The sequence below is a fragment of the Triturus cristatus genome, chromosome 5_2 (genome assembly GCF_964204655.1).
Source record: "Triturus cristatus chromosome 5_2, aTriCri1.1, whole genome shotgun sequence".
In the NCBI taxonomy this organism is placed as follows: Eukaryota; Metazoa; Chordata; class Amphibia; order Caudata; family Salamandridae; genus Triturus; species Triturus cristatus.
This window is the reverse complement of record NC_140588.1, coordinates 713,360,566-713,387,912: the sequence shown is the minus strand read 5'-3', so window position 1 is coordinate 713,387,912 and position 27,347 is coordinate 713,360,566. Positions and strand designations below refer to the sequence as shown.

At 45.9% G+C, this 27,347-nt stretch overlaps 1 protein-coding gene across 1 annotated transcript in view; it reads left to right on the top strand.

Moving 5' to 3' along the window:
- Nucleotides 1-27,347, top strand: part of LOC146829166 (connector enhancer of kinase suppressor of ras 2-like) — a 1,989,112-nt gene that overhangs the window by 649,271 nt on the left and 1,312,494 nt on the right. Inside the window, exon 6 of the mRNA XM_085606439.1 lies at nucleotides 598-717. Within this exon, the coding sequence (XP_085462565.1) occupies nucleotides 598-717 (120 nt within the window). The remainder of the gene's footprint in view (nucleotides 1-597; nucleotides 718-27,347) is intronic.

Below are 27,347 nucleotides of genomic sequence, written 5' to 3'. Positions count from 1 at the left end.
GCTCAACTGTGCCACTGGATTCATGCTGGCATGGCTGATGAGAGGTGACATACCCCGAAACCAGTCCCAGGATGCTTGTTTGCGGTCCAGGGAGAACCTGGCTTGGCAGTTCAGGCTGGACTGCTCCCATGAGGAGCATGTGAAGAATTCATGAATTTGCTTATTAATGCCTATTTATGAAAATGAATCATAAAACCATTTTCCATTATTAAATATGTTTGAGTTTTGGATATCCATGGGAAAGTCACATCTAGACATGGAGTAACGAAGGCCTACTCAAAGGGAATCCTTTGTTAATCAGGCTGAGAAATGTAGAAATGTAGAGGTAATATTCGGGTCCAACTCCCTATATTTCTGATAGCGTCTTTCTAATTGTAAAGTTCTTCGGAGTTTAGTACACCACACAGAGACACATTATTAATATTTAACTTAGGAAAACACACTACCTGTTAGCTAACTGTGCTAAAAACCAGCTAAAACGATGCAGATTAAAAGGTTATGACTGCCATTTATTGTTATTGTTGTCCTTGAGTGTTGTCTCCTTTTTTATTGTGGAGCTCAATGTGCTAAAATGTTTTTGTCTGCTTGCTTTGCTAGTGTAAAACTCTGTCCGGAATCTGTGACCACATCATTTCCCTCTCATCTGACTCCCTCGTCTCCCAGTCAGCACACCTGGATGTCGTTCATCTTACTAACATCATGCCTAGTGAGGGATTGGTAAGTAGCATTTCAATAGAAGGGTGGCTCCCAGTATCCCATCAGCATGTCCGTGGAGGTGTGTAAGCAAGGCTTCCGGCTTACGTTCACATTTGTGCTTTTACATTTGGCTGAAAATGTATAATTTCAGTGACATTTCTGCTCTTGCTGGTGTGCTATTAATGTCTTTTAATTTTCCAAAGAAATTGAAGTTGTGGCAGATAAAATTCTCATCATCTGAAATTGTAATGCCGTATTAGAGTTCCCTGGGCACAGATTTAGAAATTGCAATTAATGAAGGTGGCAAAAGTCATTAAACTATGGAAAATAGTATGTTTTCAGTTTCATTATATAACTGACTGGGGGGGGGGTCTCATTGGTAGCTTAGAAGCCATTATTCTATAGCTTGATGAGCAGTAGTGGGAACATCCTTCACTAACTAAAAGAGGACAGAAACATTTTGATGTATGAAACAGATCACCTACTACCAAGCTCAATAGCAAGTTTTCTTTTTATTTATTACATTTATCAGACTTGAAATTCTTGATCTGGGGGACCAATCACATCCCTCAATCTTTCATTACTGCCTTTATATCTGTCACAATAGCTCCAAGAACTAAAATATTTGCCTGTATTATGAAGTAGTCAATTGAAAAATTAGGATATTCAAAAAGGCTTTTGAGAGTTTAAGTAAATATGGTTAATTATTTTTGGCACCCATTTTATTCATATCTCATCAATTTTTCTTGTTCATCTATATTGAACTGGGAACACAAATTTAAACAATATAGGTATAAGGATATATTTCAGCGTTTGAGATAAAAAATTTTAGTGCATACACCCACACATCAGCTTCGACCATCCAACATTCATCAAATAGCACCCTCTAACCTCAGCTCACTTGTTAGACTTCAACGATTGCTTTTGAAAGAGTGAAAACTGTGTTATCTCTATTCAACTGCAAACTATGACTTACTGCTTCATTGGCAGGACTTTATAAATATCTATGGCAGTACTGATGTATGCCTGTGTGTGTCTGTCTATCTATCTTTCCATCCAGGTCACCTTAGAGCGCCTAGTAATACATTTCTAGACTCATAATATTTACTTTAGTAATTCTGTCTGCATCCTGATGCTATATAAATATCTGAGTAATGTTCTGAAATCGATACTGTAATATTGTTTTTTTTAAAGTTCTTTATTGATTTTTATAATCACAAGTAAACAGCATAAATACAAATATGGGTGTATCCGATTACCCACCCACCCCCACCCCAAAAGAATTTCCCACTCACCCCTCCCTGGCTGGTCCATAAAAAGTGAAAAAGAAAGAAGAGAAAGGAAAAAAAAGTCATAGAGAGATACTTTCGTCATCTAGTATGAGAAATAGGGAAGAGAAACAAAAACACAAAAAAAGAAGAAGGGAAGAAATGGGAAAAACAGAAAAGCATCAGATTAAGCGCAAAAAACACAATCCAGAAATGAAGACCAATCAATAGCTTGGCCCGTATTACAACACAACATGGTACATCAACAATACGCACATGCTTTATAACCCCTTCCCGTCATTTTAGCCGTCTTCTGACCATCTAGTCAAAGGGGCCCAGATGTCAATCCCCTTGGCTCTTGATCTCTGCCCCCTTCTGGCATATAATGCAGTCTCTAGCCTAAAATCTGCCAGGAATCTCCCCAGCCATTGTTGTCCTGTAGGAGGAACAGGATCAAGCCAGTGAGTGGCCAAACAGAGTCGAAAAACTGTCATAGCGACAAAAAGAAAGGTCTGAACCCGAGCTGGTAGGTGAGAACTACTCACTCCCAATACTATCAACTACGATGTCATCTCTACTCGCTGTCCCAAATGGTATTCAAGAATATTACTGACTTCCCTTTTAATTAATCTCAAATCAGGGCAGGAGCACAATATCTGCTGCTGGATAGCTACACCGTGGACATGTTGTTCCCGCTGTTCCTCCCCATTTAGAAATCTTCACCGGTGTAATATACAGATTAAACCCGGTCTTAAAACATTGCAATTTTAGATTCATAGCAACAAAGGAGGTTTGGGCTATATTTAATGAATCTTCTACCTCCCCAGCTTCAACCTGTAACCGCTCTTCCCAACGTTCAAAATGTTTAGGTAGATCATCAGTCATCGTTTTCATTAATTCTTTATATGTCCCACCAAGTGTACCAGACCCTTTGAGTAGCATCTCAACCAACTTCACCCGAGCGAAGCCGCTGCTGCCTCCAGATTTCCTCCCTGAGAAATCTCTTATCTGGAGATATTTAAAGAATTGCCTATTGTCAACCCAAAAAGTATCCTTTATCATGTCAAAGGTAATCACCCCTATTTCATCCATGATGTCACCAACCATCCTAACACCTTTGTCATGCCATATTTTCATGAGGCCATCATTAAGAACACTAGGAAACGATCTATTACCAAACAGTGGGGTATACGCATGAATTAGGCCCATACCAAGCGTTTTTCAAAATAAAACCCAAGTTTTAAAAGCACACATTAATGTCTTAAACTTCACTCTTTTGTAGTACTTAAAATCAGTATAATGTAAGAGACAGCCCCTAGCCTCTGGCCCCAACAGCAGACCATAAATTGATGCGGGACCCGTCTCCTGCACTTGATCAAGTTCCACCCCAATTAGGCTTCCTTATTAAAATAATATGGCCGCCCAGTGGTACAACTGAAGGTTAGGAACCGCCCATCCTCCTCTATCTCTGGGTAGCGTCAAAAATGTTAGCGCTTTATGGGGACGGCAATTGGCCCAAAGAAATTTAGTAATTAGTTGGTTCATCATTTTAAACCAAGAATTGTTAATGGCCAGCGGAATTGCCCTAAAAAATATAAGATTTTCAGTAAAAACACTGTATTGATAACATTGCACCGTCCCACAATACTTAATTTGAGATTATCTATGTGACTTAGTTCTACTTTAAATTTTGGGAGCAATGGATCCAGGTTAGTTTCTACAATCTTGGACACATCTGCCAATATCTCGACCCCAAGATAGGTTGCCTTCAGTACAACCCGAGGGTCGCTAACCTGTAGTCCCTTGCCAACTACAATAAGAGTTTTATCGGAATTGAGTCGATAACCCGAGATATGCCCAAAAATCTCTGCCTCTCTTTCAATTTCAACTAGTGCACCAAGTGGGTTAGGGGTCATGATAGCTAAATCATAGGCATACTCCAAGATCTTAGTGCTCCCTTAGTTTTCATTATGGAAAGAACAAGAAGCTGATAGTGAGCAGCCATCCAGGTTTCCACTGCAGACAAACGCTCATAGCCCAACTCACTAGGGACTCTTAGGAAAATTGAAAACATTTGCCGATAAAGGGAGGAATTGTATCACATTTTATGGATTCAAAAGATTCCTGAGTGGTGCTTATGGAAAACTACAGTAGTCAAAGTATGGAAGAAAAAGTGGCAGCAGTCGTAGGATTGAAGTATCTGAGTTTAGAGAGACAGAATTTTGCCTATTTAAGCAGCAGATCATCTAAATGCTTACTCCTCCCCAAATTTCCCCAATATTTATACATTTTCTTCACATGGACAGTCAAAAGAGAATTAATGTGACAGAAACTAAAACAAAGATAGTGGTGTTAGTAAGTGCACGGCATTCTCACAAAAAGAGTGAAAAAGAATCTTGAAAAAGACACAAGAATGGAGCTTCCATACGCTGAGGTAGCTCAGTTTAGTATGTATGCTTTGTTGTGCCAGGCATGAGAGTGAGGCATGGAAAATCAGAAGCGAGAAATTCCAAGCAGCTTGGTTTAAAAAGCGTACACAAAATAACTACAGGTTGTGCAACATTTGCGCTCAAATCATAGAGGTCCGGAGAACCAGGGGAATCCTATGGAACCAAAAGGGTAGAGAGATCCTTTGACAGAGAATGAAGGGATACGTCCTCCCTTCATGACTATTTCTGACCAAAAAGTATCCGCTCTAGACTATCATCGTACGTGAAAGAAACAATGGGATCCCGTGTCAACCTAAGCACCACTCTAAAAGGAGCGGGGAAAGGAAAAAATCTTTTTTTTTTTATATAACCATTACCCACTATAGTAGTGGAATGCTTCATCATCGTGTTCACCCTGGCTGAGCTCGACCCTATTTCATGGAGCTCTTATGAAGACAATTATATAGGGGGTGTCCCCAATCATTGGGAACTTTCATGTTTTTCAGCCTATTGTATGTATATTTAATGCTTAGGGACCACTGTTTCTTTCACTATATAGTACCTTTGCTCCCTAGAGATTCTTGGGTTACCCTTCTGGTTTTGAAATCAATAGGTCTCATCAGCACTCTACATCAGTCGACAAAGTGCCCACAACATCTCCTGCCACCAACTTTGCTTCGGCATCCCTAACCCATTATGAAACCTTTTTATGGATCTGATAATGTAAAGCATATGTGAGGATTACTAGGCCATATACTGGGCCAGATGTGCTGTGCTGTGTAAACATGAACACTTCTACGGCTGTGCCAAAAAAACATTTCTTTGCACCCAATTGAGTGGCAGCCTATATCTTTACCAATGTGTCCATGCTTTTCTGACACATTGGTGACCTTCACGTTCTACACATTTTTGGCTTGTATGTTATTAGCAAGGGTGCTAGAAAAAAGTCGCAGTACAACAGTAGATATATTTTGACAGATAAATAGATTAAATGTAAATGAGGACAAGATGAGCCCTTGGTGACCTATGTAATATTTTGCTCAGTAAAGCTGATAAGGGGCAACAGGTGATGCTTGACCTATCAGCTGTGCGGAATATGGTAGAGCACAACTTCTTATTTAGCTTTCTGGCTTAAGTTACGAGAGTGATGCTAGGGCACAAGACAGAAAGTGTTCAGTCGGTTCTCCTTCATGTCTTTGTTGCCAACCCTGCTCCAGTGAATGGTGTAATTTGACAAGAGCCTCACTTTCTTACTGAATATTTGTGTAAATACTTTACAGGAATTCAGTAGACAACCTTTGAATTTCTTTATTTAGTTGGTAAACTACAAAAAACACAAAATCTCCTAGTTTGTTTAAAATATAGGAGGAAACAATTCAAATTATGTGAATCTAATGAGGCAGGGAAGAGCCTAGCTGCATACCTCAAATTCAAAATACAGAAAAATATGATAAATTCCATCAAGGATCAGGGAGGGGCTACGCATTCGGATCCGATCAAGGTAGCGGAGGTATTCAAACATTTCTATGAACAGCTTTATGCCAAAAATACAGAAGTTGTCGAGTCAAAAATTGCTGGCTATTTAGATGAGTGTAATCTTCCATCCCTTTCTACTATGGAGCGCGATGAACTTAATGGCCCCATCACGCTTCAAGAAGTTGAGTTAGTCATTAAATCATTAAAGTGCGGTAAGGCACCCGGACCGGATGGGTTCACAGCCAGATTTTATAAGAGTTTCTCCTCACTCATATCACAACCGCTATTGCACCTATTTCAAGAAATTAGCACTATAGGTGAAGTGAAGGGTACGCTATCTGAGGCCATCATTGCGGTACTTCCAAAGGAGGGGAAAGACCCAACGCTTCCAAAGAATTACAGACCTATCTCGCTTATAAACCTTGACTGTAAACACCTAGCCACGATTTTGGCTAATCGACTTCAAATGGTCCTGCCCAAACTGATACACGCCTCTCAGGCGGGCTTTTTAAAACATAGATTGTCAGGTGATAATACCAGAATACTAGCTCATGTACTCGAAAAAGCAAAATTGTTATCTACCCCCACTGTCGCAATTACGCTTGACGCCGAAAAGGCTTTCAACAGAGTCGACTGGAACTATCTGAATGCGGTCTTAAATAAATTCAACTTGGGTCAATCTTTCACGAAGATGGTGATGTCTCTATATTCCTGTCCCACTGCTAGAGTTAGAGCTGGAGGTTCACTCTCCTCCGCATTTCAGTTGCACCAAGGTACCAGACAGGGGTGTCCACTCTCACCTTCACTGTTCCTATTGGCCATTGAGCCATTTCTTTACCACTTAAGAGCTAATGAAAGTATTGCTGGAATTCCATTTGGTGATTGTATTATAAAGCTGACCGCTTATGCGGACGATGTCCTAATCGTATCAGAAAAGGCGGAGGAGGCTATATCGGCCCTCACTTTGCTCTCCTGAGGCACAGCCGGGAGTAGCGCTCTTCGCTCTATTTATAAAAAGAAAACTGTTTATTGTGTGTATTTTATACTTCTTGATTGCACTTACACCTGGCATATCTTCATCACTTGGCTCTGACACCCCCGCACAGCGGAGCTATCGCTGCAGCGGGTGAGGTGTTTGAATTGCTATTGCCGCCATTTCGCCGCGAGCCTTAGGCCACGCCCACTCGTGCAGGCCACGCCCCCTCCGCCAGGACTGCTCTTAAAGCGCTGACTACAAGCGCCATCCCCAGACTCACTTTGGTCTCCTGATGCACAGCCGGGAGTAGCGCTCTTCGCTCTATTTTTAAAAAGAAAACTGTTTATTGTTTGTATTTTATACTTCTTGATTGCACTTACCCCTGGCATATCTTCATCACTTGGCTCTGACACCCCTCGCACAGCGGAGCTATCGCTGCAGCGGGTGAGGTGTTTGAATTGCTATTGCCGCCATTTCGCCGCGAGCCTTAGGCCACGCCCACTCGCGCAGGCCACGCCCCTCCGCCAGGACTGCTCTTAAAGCGCTGACTACAAGCGCCATCCCCAGACTCACTTTGCTCTCCTGAGGCACAGCCGGGAGTAGCACTCTTCGCTCTATTTTTAAAAAGAAAACTGTTTATTGTGTGTATTTTATACTTCTTGATTGCACTTACCCCTGGCATATCTTCATCACTTGGCTCTGACACCCCCGCACAGCGGAGCTATCGCTGCAGCGGGTGAGGTGTTTGAATTGCTATTGCCGCCATTTCGCCGCGAGCGTTAGGCCACGCCCACTCGCGCAGGCCATGCCCCCTCCGCCAGGACTGCTCTTAAAGCGCTGACTACAAGCGCCATCCCCAGACTCACTTTGCTCTCCTGAGGCACAGCCGGGAGTAGCGCTCTTCGCTCTATTTTTAAAAAGAAAACTGTTTATTGTGTGTAATTTATACTTCTTGATTGCACTTACCCCTGGCATATCTTCATCACTTGGCTCTGACACCCCCCGCACAGCGGAGCTATCGCTGCAGCGGGTGAGGTGTTTGAATTGCTATTGCCGCCATTTCGCCGCGAGCCTTAGGCCACGCCCACTCGCGCAGGCCACGCCCCCTCCGCCAGGACTGCTCTTAAAGCGCTGACTACAAGCGCCATCCCCAGACTCACTTTGCTCTCCTGAGGCACAGCCGGGAGTAGCGCTCTTCGCTCTATTTTTAAAAAGAAAACTGTTTATTGTGTGTATTTTATACTTCTTGATTGCACTTAACCCTGGCATATCTTCATCACTTGGCTCTGACACCCCCCGCACAGCAGAGCTATCACTGCAGCGGGTGAGGTGTTTGAATTGCTATTGCCGCCATTTCGCCGCGAGCCTTAGGCCACGCCCACTCGTGCAGGCCACGCCCCCTCCACCAGGACTTCTCTTAAAGCGCTGACTACAAGCGCCATCCCCAGACTCACTTTGCTCTCCTGAGGCACAGCCGGGAGTAGCGCTCTTCGCTCTATTTTTGAAAAGAAAACTGTTTATTGTGTGTATTTTATACTTCTTGATTGCACTTACCCCTGGCATATCTTCATCACTTGGCTCTGACACCCCCCGCACAGCGGAGCTATCGCTGCAGCGGGTGAGGTGTTTGAATTGCTATTGCCGCCATTTCGCCGCGAGCCTTAGGCCACGCCCACTCGCGCAGGCCACGCCCCCTCCACCAGGACTGCTCTTAAAGCGCTGACTACAAGCGCCATCCCCAGACTCACTTTGCTCTCCTGAGGCACAGCCGGGAGTAGCGCTCTTCGCTCTATTTTTAAAAAGAAAACTGTTTATTGTGTGTATTTTATACTTCTTGATTGCACTTACCCCTGGCATATCTTCATCACTTGGCTCTGACACCCCCCGCACAGCGGAGCTATCGCTGCAGCGGGTGAGGTGTTTGAATTGCTATTGCCGCCATTTCGCCGCGAGCCTTAGGCAACGCCCACTCGCGCAGGCCACGCCCCCTCCGCCAGGACTGCTCTTAAAGCGCTGACTACAAGCGCCATCCCCAGACTCACTTTGCTCTCCTGAGGCACAGCCGGGAGTAGCGCTCTTCGCTCTATTTTTAAAAAGAAAACTGTTTATTGTGTGTATTTTATACTTCTTGATTGCACTTACCCCTGGCATATCTTCATCACTTGGATCTGACACCCCCCGCACAGCGGAGCTATCGCTGCAGCGGGTGAGGTGTTTGAATTGCTATTGCCGCCATTTCGCCGCGAGCCTTAGGCCACGCCCACTCGCGCAGGCCACGCCCCCTCTGCCAGGACTGCTCTTAAAGCGCTGACTACAAGCGCCATCCCCAGACTCACTTTGCTCTCCTGAGGCACAGCCGGGAGTAGCGCTCTTCGCTCTATTTTTAAAAAGAAAACTGTTTATTGTGTGTATTTCATACTTCTTGATTGCACTTACCCCTGGCATATCTTCATCACTTGGCTCTGACACCCCCCGCACAGCGGAGCTATCGCTGCAGCGGGTGAGGTGTTTGAATTGCTATTGCCGCCATTTCGCCGCGAGCCTTAGGCCACGCCCACTCGTGCAGGCCACGCCCCCTCCGCCAGGACTGCTCTTAAAGCGCTGACTACAAGCACCATCCCCAGACTCACTTTGCTCTCCTGAGGCACAGCCGGGAGTAGCGCTCTTCGCTCTATTTTTAAAAAGAAAACTGTTTATTGTGTGTATTTTATACTTCTTGATTGCACTTACCACTGGCATATCTTCATCACTTGGCTCTGACACCCCCCGCACAGCGGAGCTATCACTGCAGCGGGTGAGGTGTTTGAATTGCTATTGCCGCCATTTCGCCGCGAGCCTTAGGCCACGCCCACTCGCGCAGGCCACGCCCCCTCCACCAGGACTGCTCTTAAAGCGCTGACTACAAGCGCCATCCCCAGACTCACTTTGCTCTCCTGAGGCACAGCCGGGAGTAGCGCTCTTCGCTCTATTTTTAAAAAGAAAACTGTTTATTGTGTGTATTTTATACTTCTTGATTGCACTTACCCCTGGCATATCTTCATCACTTGGCTCTGACACCCCCCGCACAGCGGAGCTATCGCTGCAGCGGGTGAGGTGTTTGAATTGCTATTGCCGCCATTTCGCCGCGAGCCTTAGGCCACGCCCACTCGCGCAGGCCACGCCCCCTCCACCAGGACTGCTCTTAAAGCGCTGACTACAAGCGCCATCCCCAGACTCACTTTGCTCTCCTGAGGCACAGCCGGGAGTAGCGCTCTTCGCTCTATTTTTAAAAAGAAAACTGTTTATTGTGTGTATTTTATACTTCTTGATTGCACTTACCCCTGGCATATCTTCATCACTTGGCTCTGACACCCCCCGCACAGCGGAGCTATCGCTGCAGCGGGTGAGGTGTTTGAATTGCTATTGCCGCCATTTCGCCGCGAGCCTTAGGCCACGCCCACTCGCGCAGGCCACGCCCCCTCCGCCAGGACTGCTCTTAAAGCGCTGACTACAAGCGCCATCCCCAGACTCACTTTGCTCTCCTGAGGCACAGCCGGGAGTAGCGCTCTTCGCTCTATTTTTAAAAAGAAAACTGTTTATTGTGTGTATTTTTTACTTCTTGATTGCACTTACCCCTGGCATATCTTCATCACTTGGATCTGACACCCCCCGCACAGCGGAGCTATCGCTGCAGCGGGTGAGGTGTTTGAATTGCTATTGCCGCCATTTCGCCGCGAGCCTTAGGCCACGCCCACTCGCGCAGGCCACGCCCCCTCCCAACCCTCTCTCTCACTGGTATATAACATGTGTCACCCCCGGCAGCGCAGCGGACGAGCGCAGCGGGCGCGACGATTGCGCGCCGAAGGCGCGCCTAAGGCAAGCCCGTCTGCGCCCGTCCGTGGCCGGCAGGGGCCCGGGGCCCGTTACTCTGCCCAAATCACATCCTATGCCCCTAGGGACCTGATTGCATTACACTCTCTCTGGCCGCTGGAATCCTCCAGCCATTCAAAACTACTCCAACTGGGGATTTTCAACGCCCGTAGTGTTTTTCCAGAGCTCAGGGCCCTTTCATCCCCCATCACCCCTGAGCACACTGCCTCCTTCCCACCCTCTATAACCCGGCCTGCTCAGTCACCTGTCAACATGGAGCTAGCAGTTGCATACCTCAACACCCGGTCTCTTGTCAGTCACCAACACGACATATACCACCTTCTGGACTCAGACCGTCCCGACATCTTGTTCCTAACTGAGACCTGGCTGAATGAGGACTCCTCCCCCGACATCTTGGCAGCTATTCCTCCGGGGTATTACATTCTCCAAGCCAACCGACCAGCTGGCAAATCCGGAGGTGGCGTAGCCGCTATTATCAAACTCTCTCTCAGATTCTCTTCCCTCTCTCTACTCACCATCCCCCAGGCTGACTGCCTGGCTATTAGACTCGAATCCTCGGTGTCCCCTCTTACCTGTGTCCTGGTATACCGCCCCCATCAACCCATGCCCAATTTCCCCTCCCTCTTTGGCGATCTTCTATCCCAGCTCACACTCAATAACTCCAAACTCCTGGTCTTAGGAGACTTTAACTACTGGCCATCTGACCCACATGAAAGCCCCCACTCTTTGGCTTTCACCGATCTATTAAGCGGCCTCAATGGCCGTCAACATGTCCACACAGCTACCCATTCCAAAGGCCACACCCTAGATCAGGTCTGGACTTACAACCTTGAAATCAAATCACTCACGATCCTTCCTTGCTTTTGGTCGGACCATTTCTTAATCTCTTTCCTTCTTCTGGCCCCCCCACCGCTCCCCCGTAGTCGAGGCCCTAGCCTCCTGGCCCGCAACTGGATTAAAGCTAACCTCGACCTCTTTCTCTCCTCCGTAACATCTTCGGCTCCGACCGGCCTAGGTCCTCTAGACTCCCAGGAAGCCGCACTTGTCGATTGGTTGGAATCTGCCAGCGACAAAGTCACCCCCCTTAAGTCTATCCGAACTAAGCGCCCTCACGACGCACATCGCTGGTTTTCCGACAGCCTCAAAACCCTTAAACTGGGACTTCGCCAAGCCGAGCGTCGCTGGCGCCGAAACTACGACCCCTTAGAAATAGCCCACTTCCTAAAATTATCCGGAGAATACAAACATGCAATCTCAGCTGCAAAATCTGCCTACTAAAATCTAAAGACATCTTTGCTATTGTGGAGGAACTTTCACACCCGGATAGGGTGACCATCAAACCCCTCCCCTCTCAGGCACTCTGCGATTCCCTTAACCATTTTTTCATAGACAAAATCAGTAACATCAAAAACAGTATCTCCTCCGGGGCCCCAGCAATGTCCCTCCCAGAGGCCGCCCCCTTTCTCAACTCTCGCTCCCTGACCCAGCTCCCTCCTATACCCGAAGAAGACTTCTTCCCCCTGCTCCACAAAGTCTCATCTGGTTCCCCCACAGACTGCTGCCCTCCGGCAATTCTCCGGACCGCTTTTTCGACCTGCCCTGGCCCTCCATTGGCCCTCCTGAACAACTCTCTCCTGCTCGGCGTGGTCCCCAGTCAGTTCAAGAACGCCGAAGTGGTCCCCATATTAAAAAAACCCAATGCCGACCCCACGGTCTTGGGCAACTTCCGCCCCATTTCCCTTCTGCCTTACCTGAGCAAGGTACTTGAGACGCATGTGACCAGCGTCCTCAGCTCCTTCATCGAGGACTCCAATTTTCTAGATTCCCAGCAAGCTGGGTTTAGACCTGCCCATTCGACAGAGACGGTTATCCTCTCTGTTATGGAGGAACTTCGTAGAGGCGCTGACTCCAACATCAGTCAAGCCCTGGTGCTCTTAGATCTGTCAGCGGCCTTTGACACGGTCGATCACACCATCTTAGTCGACCGTGTCAAAGAGGCAGGCATCAGCGGGACGGCCCTTAACTGGGTTTGTTCCTTCCTTGCGGACCGCCATCAATCGGTCCGTCTTTCCCAGTTCACGGCAAACCGGACGAGAGTCACCTGCGGCGTGCCGCAGGGTTCATCCCTGTCACCCCTTCTTTTTAACCTTTACCTCACCCCCTTGATCCGCTCCCTCCGCGGTAGGAATGTCACTGCATTTAACTATGCAGATGACATACAGCTCGTTTTCAATCTCGACTCCTCGGACGAAGCGGCTCAAGATTTCCAGTCCACCCTTTGCCATATCAGTAACTGGATGAGCACTCACCATCTTAAACTCAATCCCGACAAGACGGAGCTCGTTCTTGTCGGAGGCCCATCCAACCCCTGGAATTCCACCTTCTGGCCCCTTTCCCACGGCCCTCCCCCCCACCCTGCTGACAAAGTGAAAAGCCTCGGGGTTTACATCTCCCAAGACCTCTCAATGAAGCACCAGGTCAGTGCCACTGTGTCCTCCTGTTTTTTTCAGCTCCGGAAGATCCGGAAAATAGCCCACTTTCTGACCACTGAAGCCCTCACCTTGGCACTGCTGGCGTTAGTCATCTCTCGGATCGACTACGCCAATGCCCTGTACGTTGGCATCCCACAATACCAAATCAACAGATTGCAGCTGATTCAGAATCAGGCAGCTCGCCTTATCTACCACCAACCAAAACATCACCACATCTGTCCTCTCCTCAAGGCCCTCCACTGGCTTCCTGTTTCGGAGCGCTGCAAGTTCAAACTTGGCTGCCTGACTCATAAATTTCTGGCAGGCACCGGTCCCTCCTTTATTTCCTCCCTCTTGCATCCTTATACCCCCTCAAGGAACCTCCGTTCCTCTCATCTTGCGCTCCTTCAGACTCCCCGCTTCAAGCGCAAAAAACACGGAGGTCTCAGATTTTCCTTTTTGGCACCCTCATTCTGGAACTCTCTGCCGCTGGAACTGAGACTTTCTCCCTTTCACCTTCATTTCAGGTCTCTCCTAAAAACTCACCTCTTCCATGGCATTTACTCATAAATTCTTCTCTCCCCGCTTTCTGCCTCTTGCTGAACAAAGTGAATAGCGCCAAGAAACCGTCCGGTGAATGCCGCGCTTTATAAGTAATTTTTACATTACATTACAATACATTACATTACATGACTACCATCGACGAATTCTCCAGGGTATCAGGATACAAGTTGAATAAAGATAAAACAGAGGTTAAAATGTTGAACAACTTGGGTAACAGGGAGGTTATGGGGAACTCTGGCCTGACGTGGCAACCAGGCTGCTTTAAATACTTAGGGCTGGAATTTGATAAGGATCTAATCACAACACTGGGGGTTAATGAGGGCCTGGTCTTGAAGAAAATATCTAAATTGCTAGAGGGATGGTCACCGAAATTCCTTTCATGGTGGGGCAGGGCGGAAACTCTGACGATGATGGTGACTCCATTGGTGAACTACCTGGCGAGTATGCTACCGATGACATTTTCGGAGGCCTTCCTGACAAAGGTGGGGAGGCTGTTTGGCGAGTTCATGTGGCAGGGGAAGAAGCCTAGGATATCGATGAACAAGCTTCAGTTATCAAAGGGTAAAGGAGGCCTGGGTCTGCCTAGCTTCAGGAGCTATCAGACGGCGTTTCTCTGCAAACAGGGGGCACAGTGGTTGACTGAGGGTGCGGACTATACTCCGCTGTGGATCGGCATCGAAAAATCCCTAATTGGTGATGCCCCTCTAATGGCACTGCTTTCGATGGACCTTTCCCACCTGCCTCATTCCAGATACATTTTATTAAACACCAGAAGAGCACTGTTGAGGCTTGATCAAACGCATAAAGTAGGGTTGCTATGGAGGAAGTCTACCATGGTATCCTTATGGTATAACCCATCACTTAAGATGGAAGAGAAGCCCATACAGTGGAGGAGTTGGTCCAAGAACGGAATTAACCTAGTGCGAGATTTATTTGATGGGGGGCACCCGTTGCCGTTCTCTTCGCTTCAGACAGATCACAATCTGTCACCAATGGACTTCTATGACTTCTTGAAACTCAAAGTTATTTTGTCTACTCGCTCCCTCAGCACGGACGACCCTTGGCTTAAGACCCAGGTTCCGCGCTTTCTGAAATCTGGTCATTTTGTTTCCAAAATCTACAAATTACTCCTTCCTGCACCGAGCAGGGCACATAAGAAAAATGAAGTTAAGTGGGAATCTGAACCCAAATCTACCAGTTTAGTATTTGACTGGGGTCTGATACATGCCGCTGCCCTAACGAATAAGATCTCACCGATTTTAGCCCAAACCAAGTACATGCTCATTAATAGGACATACTGGACGCCAGAAAAACTTCATAAACTTCACTTGAGGGACAGCCCGCTATGCTGGAATTGTGATGTAGAGGTGGGAGACTTAGCGCATATGTTATTTGGTTGCTCTGCGCTGGGACCGTTCTGGGGGAAAGTGTTTGACTGCATAGATCATATTCTTAGGCTCAAGTCTAAAAGAGAGTTCGTCTACGTACTATTGGGAGTGTTGGATCAGGACCTTCATAATGACAATGATCGTCAGTTGTTAGATGTCCTGCTTACTCTAGCTTGCAAGGTGGTGTTGTGTAAATGGAAGAGCGGATCTGAGGTATCATTCAGGGTCTGGCAGGAATGGCTCTCGTTTTTAAGAGGAGCGGATAATCCAGCATTGCACTCCTCCCCATGGCGTGCTCCTCACAAGAGGCTATGGAAGGCCCTAGACAGATCTGCATTTTCATTTGACCCACCCTGAATGGAAGATAAGGAAATAGAAGAAAGGGCTACACACACAGGAAATAAGACACTGGCAATTAGGGCGCCCAATCACCATAGCGCAATTGGACATTGGTGTGCTGTACGTGGTATCATGACATATTTTAGTCTTTTAGTCTTTTTACTTTCATTTAACTTCACATGGTATAGCTAGTCCTTGAGTTAGTCAATGTTCTCTGATGTGAGGCCCTGATTCACTGATCAGTTCTAATGATTTTATTGTTCTGTCTGTGAAGAGTTTGTATTCATATATGTCCGTAATGGGTGTGAACCATCTACAGACTCACCAATCTCAGGTACTAGCTGCTTGTTATGTAACGGGATTTCATGTGTCATTTATTGTATGTCTTGTCTTTTTTCTATGCTTTTTCAATAAAAAGGATTTGAAATAAAAAAAAATATATATATGGCTCGAAGAAATTTGATCAGAAGCTGACCCCCATTTAATGCAGTCTAAAATGTTACCCTTATAGTGCATCATATACAAAATGTTATATCCTCAATAGCACGCCTGCAATGTAACTTTATCATAGACCGTCTGAAGAATCTGATATATATATAGAGACCACCTGTTAGAAATGGGATTTCTGGTTGGCTAAGGCTTGCGCCAAAGCCAGGCAGAAACCGCCACTCTTGTCAGGGCAAGGGAGTTACACGCCGAAGATAACCCCTGCTCACCCCCTTGGTAGCTTGGCACGAGCAGTCAGGCTTATCCCGGAGGCAATGTGTAAAATCGTTTGCGCACCACATACACACAGCAGCAACCCACTAGGCACACTATAAAAAGGATTCCACACAAGGTTATATCAAAAATAGCCTTTGTATTCTCCTAAACACATTAGAATAGTAATCACACAATATACATTGTGCCAACTGGCACGGGCAATATTTACAGGGAATTATATACACAGGATAGGGCCAATTGGACCACTGTCAGAACCATCACAAGTACAAAGAATAAATGTGGAACACAACCAGTAATTTCTGGCAAAACACTGCACTCAGCATTATATCCTGCAACATAAATCATATTATGCAATCAGCATCACATTAGGCGTGAAATACATTCTGCGCCAACTCCATAAGCATAAACACATTATGCCATAACCTCACCAGCATAAAAACATTATGCAATCACCTCATAGGTCTAAATGCATTAGAGAATAACCTCACAAGCATAAATACATTATGCAGTAACCTCATAAGCAAAACTCTTAGTTTAGGGAATAACCTTCTAAAACATAAATACTAGAGGCATAAATCATAGTGCGTAAATCACTTTTCCTAGCACCACATAAATCACAGTAGAGCCTGGCACCCTATCAACCTCCCACTGTCCCCCTGGCCAATTGGCCTTCTCAGAGGGCTCTAATGCTCTATGTCCCAAATGTCAGGACGGCTGCCAATGCAGCCGAATCCATGTGCGTAATTGCTCTGGGGCAGAGGAGTGTATCTCACTCCTATCTCATCCAAAAATGCCCACAAAGAAATGTCAGTTTAAACTTTGCAGCTCCTGCTAATTGCCGTGCAGCTGTGATGAGAAAAATTAGGCACTGGCACCGACTGTGCCCTGAGACCCCGACTGGGACTCTCCAACCAAATATGCCAAATGTTGCAGCTGCCCGCGCTGGTGCGGCGCAGCTGGGAAGAACATAAATGGGCTCTGGCACCACTGTGCCCTCGGGGCCCCACTGGGGCTCTCTGAATCAAACACTGCCCCCATCGGTGCAGTTGCCCACTGCCAAGTGGGGCAACTGTGAAAACATAGCCATGCAGGAGAAGCACGGGCCAACCTGGGCCCTCCAGACCCCTTCGGGTGCCCTAACAACAATGTGGCCACGGATGGCGGGCATCGACAATATGCAACGATGCGCCCCTCCCATCAGGGACTCTGAGAAATAATTGGCCCCAACGTTGGAGCGGCCTGCAATGGCGGGACCGCTCAGACAATAGGCACTGTACATGGTGCCAAATGAGCACCCACTCACTGGGAATGCAGGCTCTCTTGCAGGACTCCTCCGATCTCTGTTGCGACTCAGGGGCAGGTGCAGGCACACGCGGGGCTCTCTCTGCTCATGAGAGCCCTGCCAGTTTCCAGCTTCATCTGGGGCACCGGGCCTCTCCTCACTTCACCCGGGCGCCCTCCTGGGACCCGGGACTTCAACGTGGAGCCTGGGAGGCTCCGGACGGATCTCCGGCGGCAGGACTTACTCTCCGGCCGCAGCTTCTGCCTTACACCCGGCCCACAGTCAGGCAAGGCCACCTGGCTTCCTGGTCGTGCCGGGCAACAGTGGTGATTTTTCTCCAAAATGCACGGTGGGCACCCGCAAATAAAAATAAAGCAGAAGCGGGGTGGGCACCCGCCGCAACAGCACATAAGCAGGGTGGGCACCCGCCATTAAGAAAGAGCCAAAGACAGGGTGGGCACGCACTCGGTGCGCAAAAAATGCGAGGTGGGCACCCGCTCCGGCAGCATCACGGAGGAATCCCTACGATGGGGATTCCCTCTCAAAAGGGCGGCAGCGCTTTGCTGCGCAGCCCACGCTCTCCTCTTCTTCTGGGGGAAAATAGAGGTATAAAGCACAGCGCTCATGAGGCGCTAGATGCAGCAAAAGTCCTGAAGGTCCTTAGGGGTTAAGGGGGCCATGCTGGGCCCAGGGAGGCAAGCCATCATGGCAGTTCCTCCTGGATCCCTGCAGCAGCACGCCCCCGCAGGTTCAGGAACAAGCACAGAACAGCCCCTACATTTATACCAGGCATTCCTTTGTCTGCAGTACAGGGCATGGGGAAACCAGATGCAACTGGTTCAGGGGGGAATTGGAGCACTTGTTTACCAAGCTCCTCTTCCCCTTTGTCAGGTGGGGGCTAGGTGATCAGACACACCACAGGGGGCGGAGCCAGCATTGTACAGGCTGGGCATAGTCCTATTCAGGGGATTACTCCTCCCACTACTCCCAATGCAGATGTCCCATTCAGCCTAGTACTGGCTCACCCAGCCCCTCCTGGAGCCACACACACCTCCCAGCTCCTGTCGCTCACAAGCCAGACATGCAATTTACATCAGGCAGACACATAGCACACAGAAATGCCAACCTCTAAAAGTGGCATTTCTGTAATAGTCATAATAAATCTGCGCACACCATTGCGCAGCATTTATTATTACAATTTCATACATACTAAACTCGACCATGCTGCTCCTCCCATATCAGGAATTACCACTGACACACTGATCAGGAAATCCCCAATGCATTCCTATGGGAGGGCAGGCCAACCTTACCACATGTAACACAGAGAGTGCATGTACTTTACACTGAAGAGCAGTGCTAAAGTGCCCAGAGCCCTAAAACCATCAACAACATGTCAGAAATGAGGCGGGGAGAAAGTCAAAAAGTTTAGGGATGAACCTGCCAAAAGGGCCAAGTCCAACACCACCTATATCTCTAACATAACCGCAATTCCAACTACCACTTATGTGGTATCCTCTTGGCATTTTCTTCTTCTTTTGTAGTTCTTCCTTGCTTTTTATTTTAATTGTCATTATATTTGATATCATTGCTATTATTATTATTGTTATTATCATTTACAATGTTCTTTTCTTGAAAACCCAATACAAATAATTTGAAAATAAAAATAAAATGTAACCACCTATGCCTGGTACACATTAGTGAAAGACAGGCCTCAAGCACTTAACATAATCCTGTATTCTTCTACCAGGACACCTAGATTATCTGGAAGCAATCTGTATCAGTAAACCAACATCAGCTGACCACGAGGAAAGAGGTTATAATGGGGTTGAGGATATGAGATGCCAGCTCTGAGTCACTGCGCAGTACCACACCACGCACTGGTACTGGTTTACAAAGATTTTGGTGTGCAAAGCTATACCTTACTGTTGCAATACTCCTGACTTACTCCTGGATTGTATCCAAGATAGGAGTAACCCAAGAGTACTCCATGCTACATGCACACATCCAGTAGAATCCTCTGATCTGAAAGTTTTCTGCCTCCTCCAGTTCACAAGGTGACTGCTCTAACCGGATGGAAAAGCAATTCATCCGCAGACCAGTACAGGCAAAGTCTTTCTCTCAAAGCCTCACTCACCTTTGAAATGTTCTGGGTGAGAGTTAGTTTGTGTTTTATTGTTGACAACAACGTTTTTAGGATATAACGCTGTACAAGTGTCCACACATTTGTATAGAACCTGATACTTAGACCTGAGGATGGTCTTATGTTCTTGTTAGACAAATGGAGACAGAAACGTAGATGCATTGACCACCACAATTTAAACACTGAAGGATTTGCAAGCATTTTCCTCAAGGGAATTTCTTCAAAGACAAGTAGGACTATTTAATTGGGTGGTCTCTGGCCTGTCTCAGATCACTATTGGGACTTAAAAATACATTGTTTTGCTGATCTTGTGTTTACAGCGGGTAAGTGCGACTTGATTTTTACTCTTCTTTTATTTGTTTACTGTGATCAATAAATTCCAATCAGCGTTGACATGCATAGAAGTATGCCTTGTATTAGATATAATACACTGTTGACTTGCTACTTATTGTGTATTGAGTAAAGGGGAGCAGATACAGCTTTACTGTGCCCCAGATACTGAGTGGGGAATTTTCCTCCTTCAGGAGATTTTTTGTTGAACACATAAACCTTAAAAGCACATGTCCAATGTTTTTAAATAAACTGCACCATGCCCTTTGGGCTGTCCAGGACATTCCCTAGGGAATAACAATGCCTTTTATTTTTGTTTTCGTTTTTAAAACATAAATAAAAGGCATTGTCATTTAAAATACCAATAGCTTAAACTCACGTAAATGCGAGACCTACTGCATTGCAAATGCATGTTCTGTGTTATTATTTACAAGACCCCCCCACCCACCCCAGAGCTGAACCACCACTTTCTTTTGGCAGCAGATGCTACTTCTATCTCACACAAATTCCTACATTGTGAAGGGGTCTTACCAGGCATCGGCCACATCATCACCAAACCCACCCTCCAATCCTGGCGAGAATATACCTCAATGTTCCACCAAAGCGCACCAACACACCCTACAGTGGGCTGGAACCTACAGATTGTTATTGTGTGCCATATTGTAATACTTGTCACTCGTACGACACTGTCTTTCTAATGGATTGTGCAAAATTTTAAAAAACTTCAATAAAAAGAGAAGAGTTTAATAAATAAAACGAAAGAAAGAACAACACCACACCACCAGGCTTCAGTATCCAAACAGTGCACAACTTCCAAACAACATGTGGCTTAAAAGATAAAAAAACTAATAAAAATACAGAGGAATTTATACCTGGAACCAAAGGCTGAAAGTGACTCCAGAGGACCTGCAAGAAGTGAGGCGAGACCTGTCTGGTCGCATTGTAGAGAGCCATTTGGCTACTCCACAACAATGTATCGCGCAAGCACCCCTCCTGACCGGGTTTGCATCTCTCTTTAACAAGGAAATGAAGAAAAGACAGGTAACACTTGGCACTAACCCGCCATGAACCAAGCTTCTTGTGAAATAAACAAACAAGCCAAAAGGTTTCGTTTAATTAACAATTATAAACAAAGGTGCCTGGCACATGCCAAAATAGCAGGCGTCTGTTATTTCTAGAGAACCAAACAGCCCTTCCCATCGTAAAACACTGCATCCACAGTTTAACAAGAAAGCATCGTACGGAAATCAGCGTTTCAAGAATTTGGTGGCAGGGATCCAAGGCAGGAGGCTGGCTCATACAGTCAGCACTATTTGTGTGCGCCACAGTTTAGATTGAACGCATGACAGTTGCAAAGTACCATCTTACCTCTTTCCATGTACACCTGATCTTTTTGTGGCCTTCCTCGCTTACCTGCACGATGGTGCGGGGTCGCAAGGCGAAGGTGGGGAAGTCCTTAAATGGGCACGCTCTCTTCCAGGATGGCGTCCAGGCCCTGCACTTGCTCCCAGCTCAGCATGCTGCAGCGGCGCGAGACACACGCCGACGGCTAGCTATCAGTTGCGCGGCAACACTGCGGGGATGACATCACTCGGCGGCTCCTGGGGTGTGACTTTGCTTCTCCTGACGTAGTGACATGTCACTTTTGGTGTCCGTGCGCGAGACAAACATAATTAATTTTCTAAGCCTGTACAGTGTCCTGATTTCAGCTCGAGTAACCTTGACATCACGAGAGTTGTGACATAAAGTAGCGAGACTGGCGTCACAAGCCCCTCGGCTGATGGAAAAGTAGCGAGTCTGCGGGAATGCAACAAAAAGTGCTTAGGAGACAGCATAACACCGCCAGTATAATGCCACAAGTAAACGATCCAGTCCGGATGGGCGGGGCCAAAAGGAGAAAGGGCAGTAACAAGGAGGGACTAAGAAGCATCGTTCACAATAGAAAGCCTGCGTTTAGCATGAAATATGACGGGAAGAAGGGGCGGGGCTTAAAGCACCATTCTGAAATCTGCTCGATTACAAGAAGCCTTGCAGAGCGTGCAGTGCATGCGTGCTGCAACGCAGGTCTTCAAGACCTAAAAGGAAGGTCGACATGGCAGTTTAAAAACTGCACACACGGGCTGCAGTGGCAGGCAAGACACATGTTTGAAGGGCTACTTAAGTGGGAGGCTCAAGGGATGCTGCAGGCCAACTAGTAGCTTTTAATTTGCAGGCCCTGAGCACAGGTAGTGGCACTTTACTAGGGACTTACAAGTAAATTATTTATGCCAATTGGGTATAAGCCAATTCTGCCATTTTTATTGGAGAGAGCACGTGCACGTTAGCACTGGTTAGCAGTATTAAAGTGTGCAGAGTCCTAAGGCCAACGAAAACGAAATCAGCAAAACAGGAGGGTTGAAGGCAAAAAGCTAGGGGGAAACCATGCCAATAACACTGTCTAGGGCTACCATGTGATATTGGCAAAAGCAGTCGCCGAAAGGTGTCTTTTTGTGCTTTGAAACCCTAAATAAAATCGGGCTTAGCAGTTTCCCGCGAGTGCTGTGCTTTGTGTACCTGGCAGTAGTAATATATATATATATATATATATATATATATATATATATATATATATATATATATATATATATATATATAACACAATGCAAACAGAAATCCTCCGAACTGCGGAGCCCCCGACCCTTCAGGGCGGCCTCAAGACAATGGGCACGGAGCAGCCCATCAAATCACCACTGTGAACGAAGCAACAATTGAGGCCCAATACTGGAAACAACCTTTATTCAGCATCCAGCAGCACAGCATGCTTCCATTTCCTTTCCTAACGTTTCGGCACTATCGGCCTTGATCACAGGTGGAAGTGAAACACTCAAACTGCAAAGTGCGCTTGTGCGTGCTTAAAAATAGTCAGTCACATGATTTTGCTGTTAAAATACAACTCCCATAGTGCAATGTTCGATCATTTCAAATAAGTAAACTGGAAGTCCTCGTTATTTTTTCATACTTCATCCAAATTCTTACTTGATAATCGCACTGATGTTGGTGTGGAATATTTCAAAGTCAATCAGGTGAGTTCATATTTTTGCATAGTGCTGTCGTTCTATGATTGGCCTGAATAAAGTTAGTTCACCAGCACGATCGAAGCAGGACGTACTCCTACTCGAATCCCTTCCACTCGCACACTTAATTTTGCTCCATTGGCATCTCCTTTGTAGGTTGTGCGCATGTGTGAAACCTATGGTTTTTTCAGTGAATATATATATATATATATATATATATATATATATATGTATATATATGTATATATATGTTCATATTAGACTGTTACATACCTAGGTTAATTACAGTGGAGTGCAAAAAATGCTCCATGTGAATTACTATCTAGCCCTAGTGACAATACGTCCTTGCTGAGGTTTTCCCGATTGCAAATAAACTATCAGCTGAAACGCAACAGGACGGACATCATGCCATGACCATAAATTAAAGAATATGCTACTTACCGGGAGTGCCTGCATTTGCTCTTCTTTGAGGCGGCTGCTGTGAGTGATATACATATATATATATATATATATATATATATATATATATATATATATATATATATATATATTCACTGAAAAAACCATAGGTTTCACACATGTTATAGTTAGCTGGACATTTTACTGATAAAAAACCATTGAAATTCCCCCGTTATAGTTAGTGCAGGCAACTATAACTCACGCGACCGCAATCCTCTGCTGATGACATATGTGTCTTTATGAAAAAAAAATATTTGTAATATATGTATAGCTAAAATTTAATGGAAGAAGACATGGGCAAATAAGTGTCTAAATACAGTATTAGCATCAGCAGAGGATTGCGGTCGCGTGAGTTATAGTTGCCTGCACTAACTATAACGGGGGAATTTCAATGGTTTTTTATCAGTAAAATTTCCGCTAACTATAACATGTGTGAAACCTATGGTTTTTTCAGTGAATTTGCAAGGTTTTTTAAATGCTAATTCCTAACTATAACGTGTGTGAAACCTATGGTTTTTTCAGTGAATTTGTACGGTTTTTTAAATGCTAAGTTACTGTACGCCATTCGTGGCGTGCGCGCCCACTTAACGCAGTTCGTTCCGTGCGCGCACGGTGCGCATCGTGCACCGTGCGCGCACAGTGAGCACGCGGTGTGCTTCGCGCACCGCGCGCCCACTTTACGCAGATAGTGCCGTGCACGCACGGTGGGCACGCGGTGCGCAACACGCACCGCGTGCCAATGTTACGCTAGATGGGCCATGTACGCACGATGCGCTTCAAGCACCGTGCGCACATGGAGGACATATTATGCGCTTCGTTGTGAAAGGAAATCTTTTATATTTTCTATAAATAAATATATGCCATGCACAAATAGTGCCCTTCGGGCACCATTGGTACACGGGGTGGGGAGAGTATGGATAATTATTATTTTTTTTAAAATTATTACCGTACGCGTACGGTAAGCGTAATCGGCGATTATTTCAAAAAAATTAAAATTGACTTTTTGGCCTTGGGGGATCTTTGGGGACACCTTCATCAAGGCTAGGTGGTTAGGAGCTGTCTAAACAGCCCCTTTACATGTTTTTTGCCTTTCTTTTTCCACCCCCCCCCCTCAGAGTGCGAGAGAGAAAATGGCGGCTGCCGCTTCCTGGTTTCGACCGATTCGAATGTTTACTAAGATCTAACAGCCAATCAGATTCGCGCTCGCGCGCGGCACCGTACGCGTACGGTAAGCTTACCGTAAGCGCATGGTAAGCGCACCGTAAGCTGCCACAGATATATATATTGATTTAAATGCTATTTTCGCAGGAACTACTGAACAGATTTACACCAGACCTACAAAAGGCACTTCCTTGACCTGAGGACTACCTCTCTCGCCAAATTTCAAGTAACTCTGTTCAGCCGTTCGGGCTGTAGCTGTGTCTAAAGGTCCTATGGAAAAATGCATGGGAAAAACGTGTTTTGGGACCCCCCTTTTTTCTCAGCCCCCGCTTGACGAATCCCCCCGAGACTTTCAGGGTAGGAGCGAAACGTAGCGCACCACCTATTTTGAAAATTTCGCGAGGATTCGACGACCGGCGCCAAAGTTATTCCAAATAGAATGTTGCGGTTTTCCTATGGAAACAGGGTCCTAACTATAACTACCTACTGGCGACCGCCAGTAGGTAATATATATATATATATATATATATATATATATATATATATATAGTCACTGAAAATCCATAGGTTTCAGGGACGTTATAGTTAGAAATTAGCATTTAAAAAACCTTTGAAATTCACTGAAAAACTATAGGTTTTAGGGACATTATAGCTAGAAATTAGCATTTAAAAAACCTTTGAAATTCACTGGAAAAAAAACACAGGTTTAGGGGACGTTATAGTTCGTTGGACATTTCACTCATACAAAAACCAGTGAAATTCGGCCGTTATAGTTAGTTCAGCTAACTATAACTCGCCCCCGCAATGCACTGCTGATGATGTCACATATTACATAATTCATGACATGGTCAGTGACATCTGTGATTAGATCACTGATGACATCATCCAGTGACTGCGTGTTTCTGACAAGTTTAAGTATGTATTATATATATAATGCCAAGATGTATTGAAGAATGAGTGGGTGTATAAGTGTCTGAATATATCATTTAGTAGGTGCGTGACTGTCTGTATAAATGAGTGATTAAATGTGTGCTAGTGAATGAATGGGTTAGTGACTAAACTGTGTAAATGTCTGTATCAGTCTGTCAGTAGGTGTGTAAGCGGTTGCATTGGTTGGTGAGTAGCTACATGAGTGTTTATATGGGTTATTGATTGGTTGTCTGAGTATCTGTATAGGTGCCTGAGTGTGTGTGACCCTGTGCATAGATGTGTGAGTTGGTGATTCACTGGGTGTATGGGTTCAAGAGTGCGGGTGTGAGGGGCTGGATGGGTGGGTGAGTGTGTGTATGGCTGTGTTGGTGAGTGAATGGATGTCTCAGTGGTATATGTGTAAGTATTTACATATGTGAAAGGCAGTGTATGTGAGTTTTGAAGTATATAAATTACTATATGTGAGAGTGAGTGATTGTGATAGTGGCTGTATGGATGAGTGTGTGCTTGTATAACAGAGTAAGTATGTGTTAGTGTATGTATGAATAAGTGAGGTGGTGTGCGTATAACTGTATAGGTGAGTAAATGGGAGTGTGATTGATTCTTTGCATGACTGACTACGTGTGTGAGTAACTCTATGTGTGAGTGGCAGTGTGCGAGTGTCTGTGTAGGTGTATGAGTGCATATGATAGTGCTGTATTGATAAGTGATTGCATGTATGAGTGGATGTGTGTGTAGACCTAGGAATCAGAGAGTGGGTATGTAGTAAATGGTATTGGTGTGTCTATGGTTTCGAAAATGGTAGTCTGCATTTTAGAGTGGGTATATCAAAGGTTATATTAGGGTGTGAGGAGCTGCATCAGATTGTTACGTGGATGATGTCATCAGTGATGTCATCAGTGATGTCATTTGAGATGTCATCAGTGATGTCACTGACCATGTCATGAATGATGTAATATGTGACGTCATCAGCAGTGCATTGCGGGGGCGAGAGTTATAGTTAGCTGAACTAACTATACCGGCTGAATTTCACTGGTTGTGTATGAGTAAAATTTCTAACTAACTATAACTATAACGTCCCTTAAACCTGTGGCTTTTTCTGTGAATTTCAAAGGTTTTTTAAGTGGTGGAAAAAAAGTGGCATGCCTACTTAGCAATCCCACTGTTTGGGACTTACTGGAGGTAACAAGAGGGGTTGTTGACCCCCAAGGACATCCCTGGGGGCCAACTACCCCTCCTATTACCTCCAATACGTCCTACACAGCAGGATTGCTAAGATCTTATAGCAAGCCACGCCCTCTTTGCCCACCACTGTGCAAACGCGCTCCTCGGTGCGCTCTTTGATGGGGATTGAAGTCCCCTTCACTGCTGGGGGTCCTTTAGGGGCCAACTAGCCTACCTCTTACCTCCAATAAGCCCCACATAGTAGGATTGCTGAGAGGTGGACACAAGCCATGCCCCCTTTATCCACCATTCTGCAAGCGCACCTCCTGATGCATTCTGGGTTGGGGATTAAGTCCCCTTGAATCCTGAGGGTCCCTGGGAGCCAACTAACCCACCAGGTATCTCCAGTAAGCACCACGGAGCTGCATTGCAGGGAGGTGGTCCGAGGTCAAGCCCCTTTATACACCACTCTCCAAACGCGGCTCAGGGCACACTGCTGCTTGGAGGATGAAGTCCACTTGCTTTTTGAATAGAAACGAGGTCCTAACTATAACTACCTACTGGTTACCCCAAGTAGGTAATATATATATCTATATTCACTGAAAAAACCATAGGTTTCACACATGTT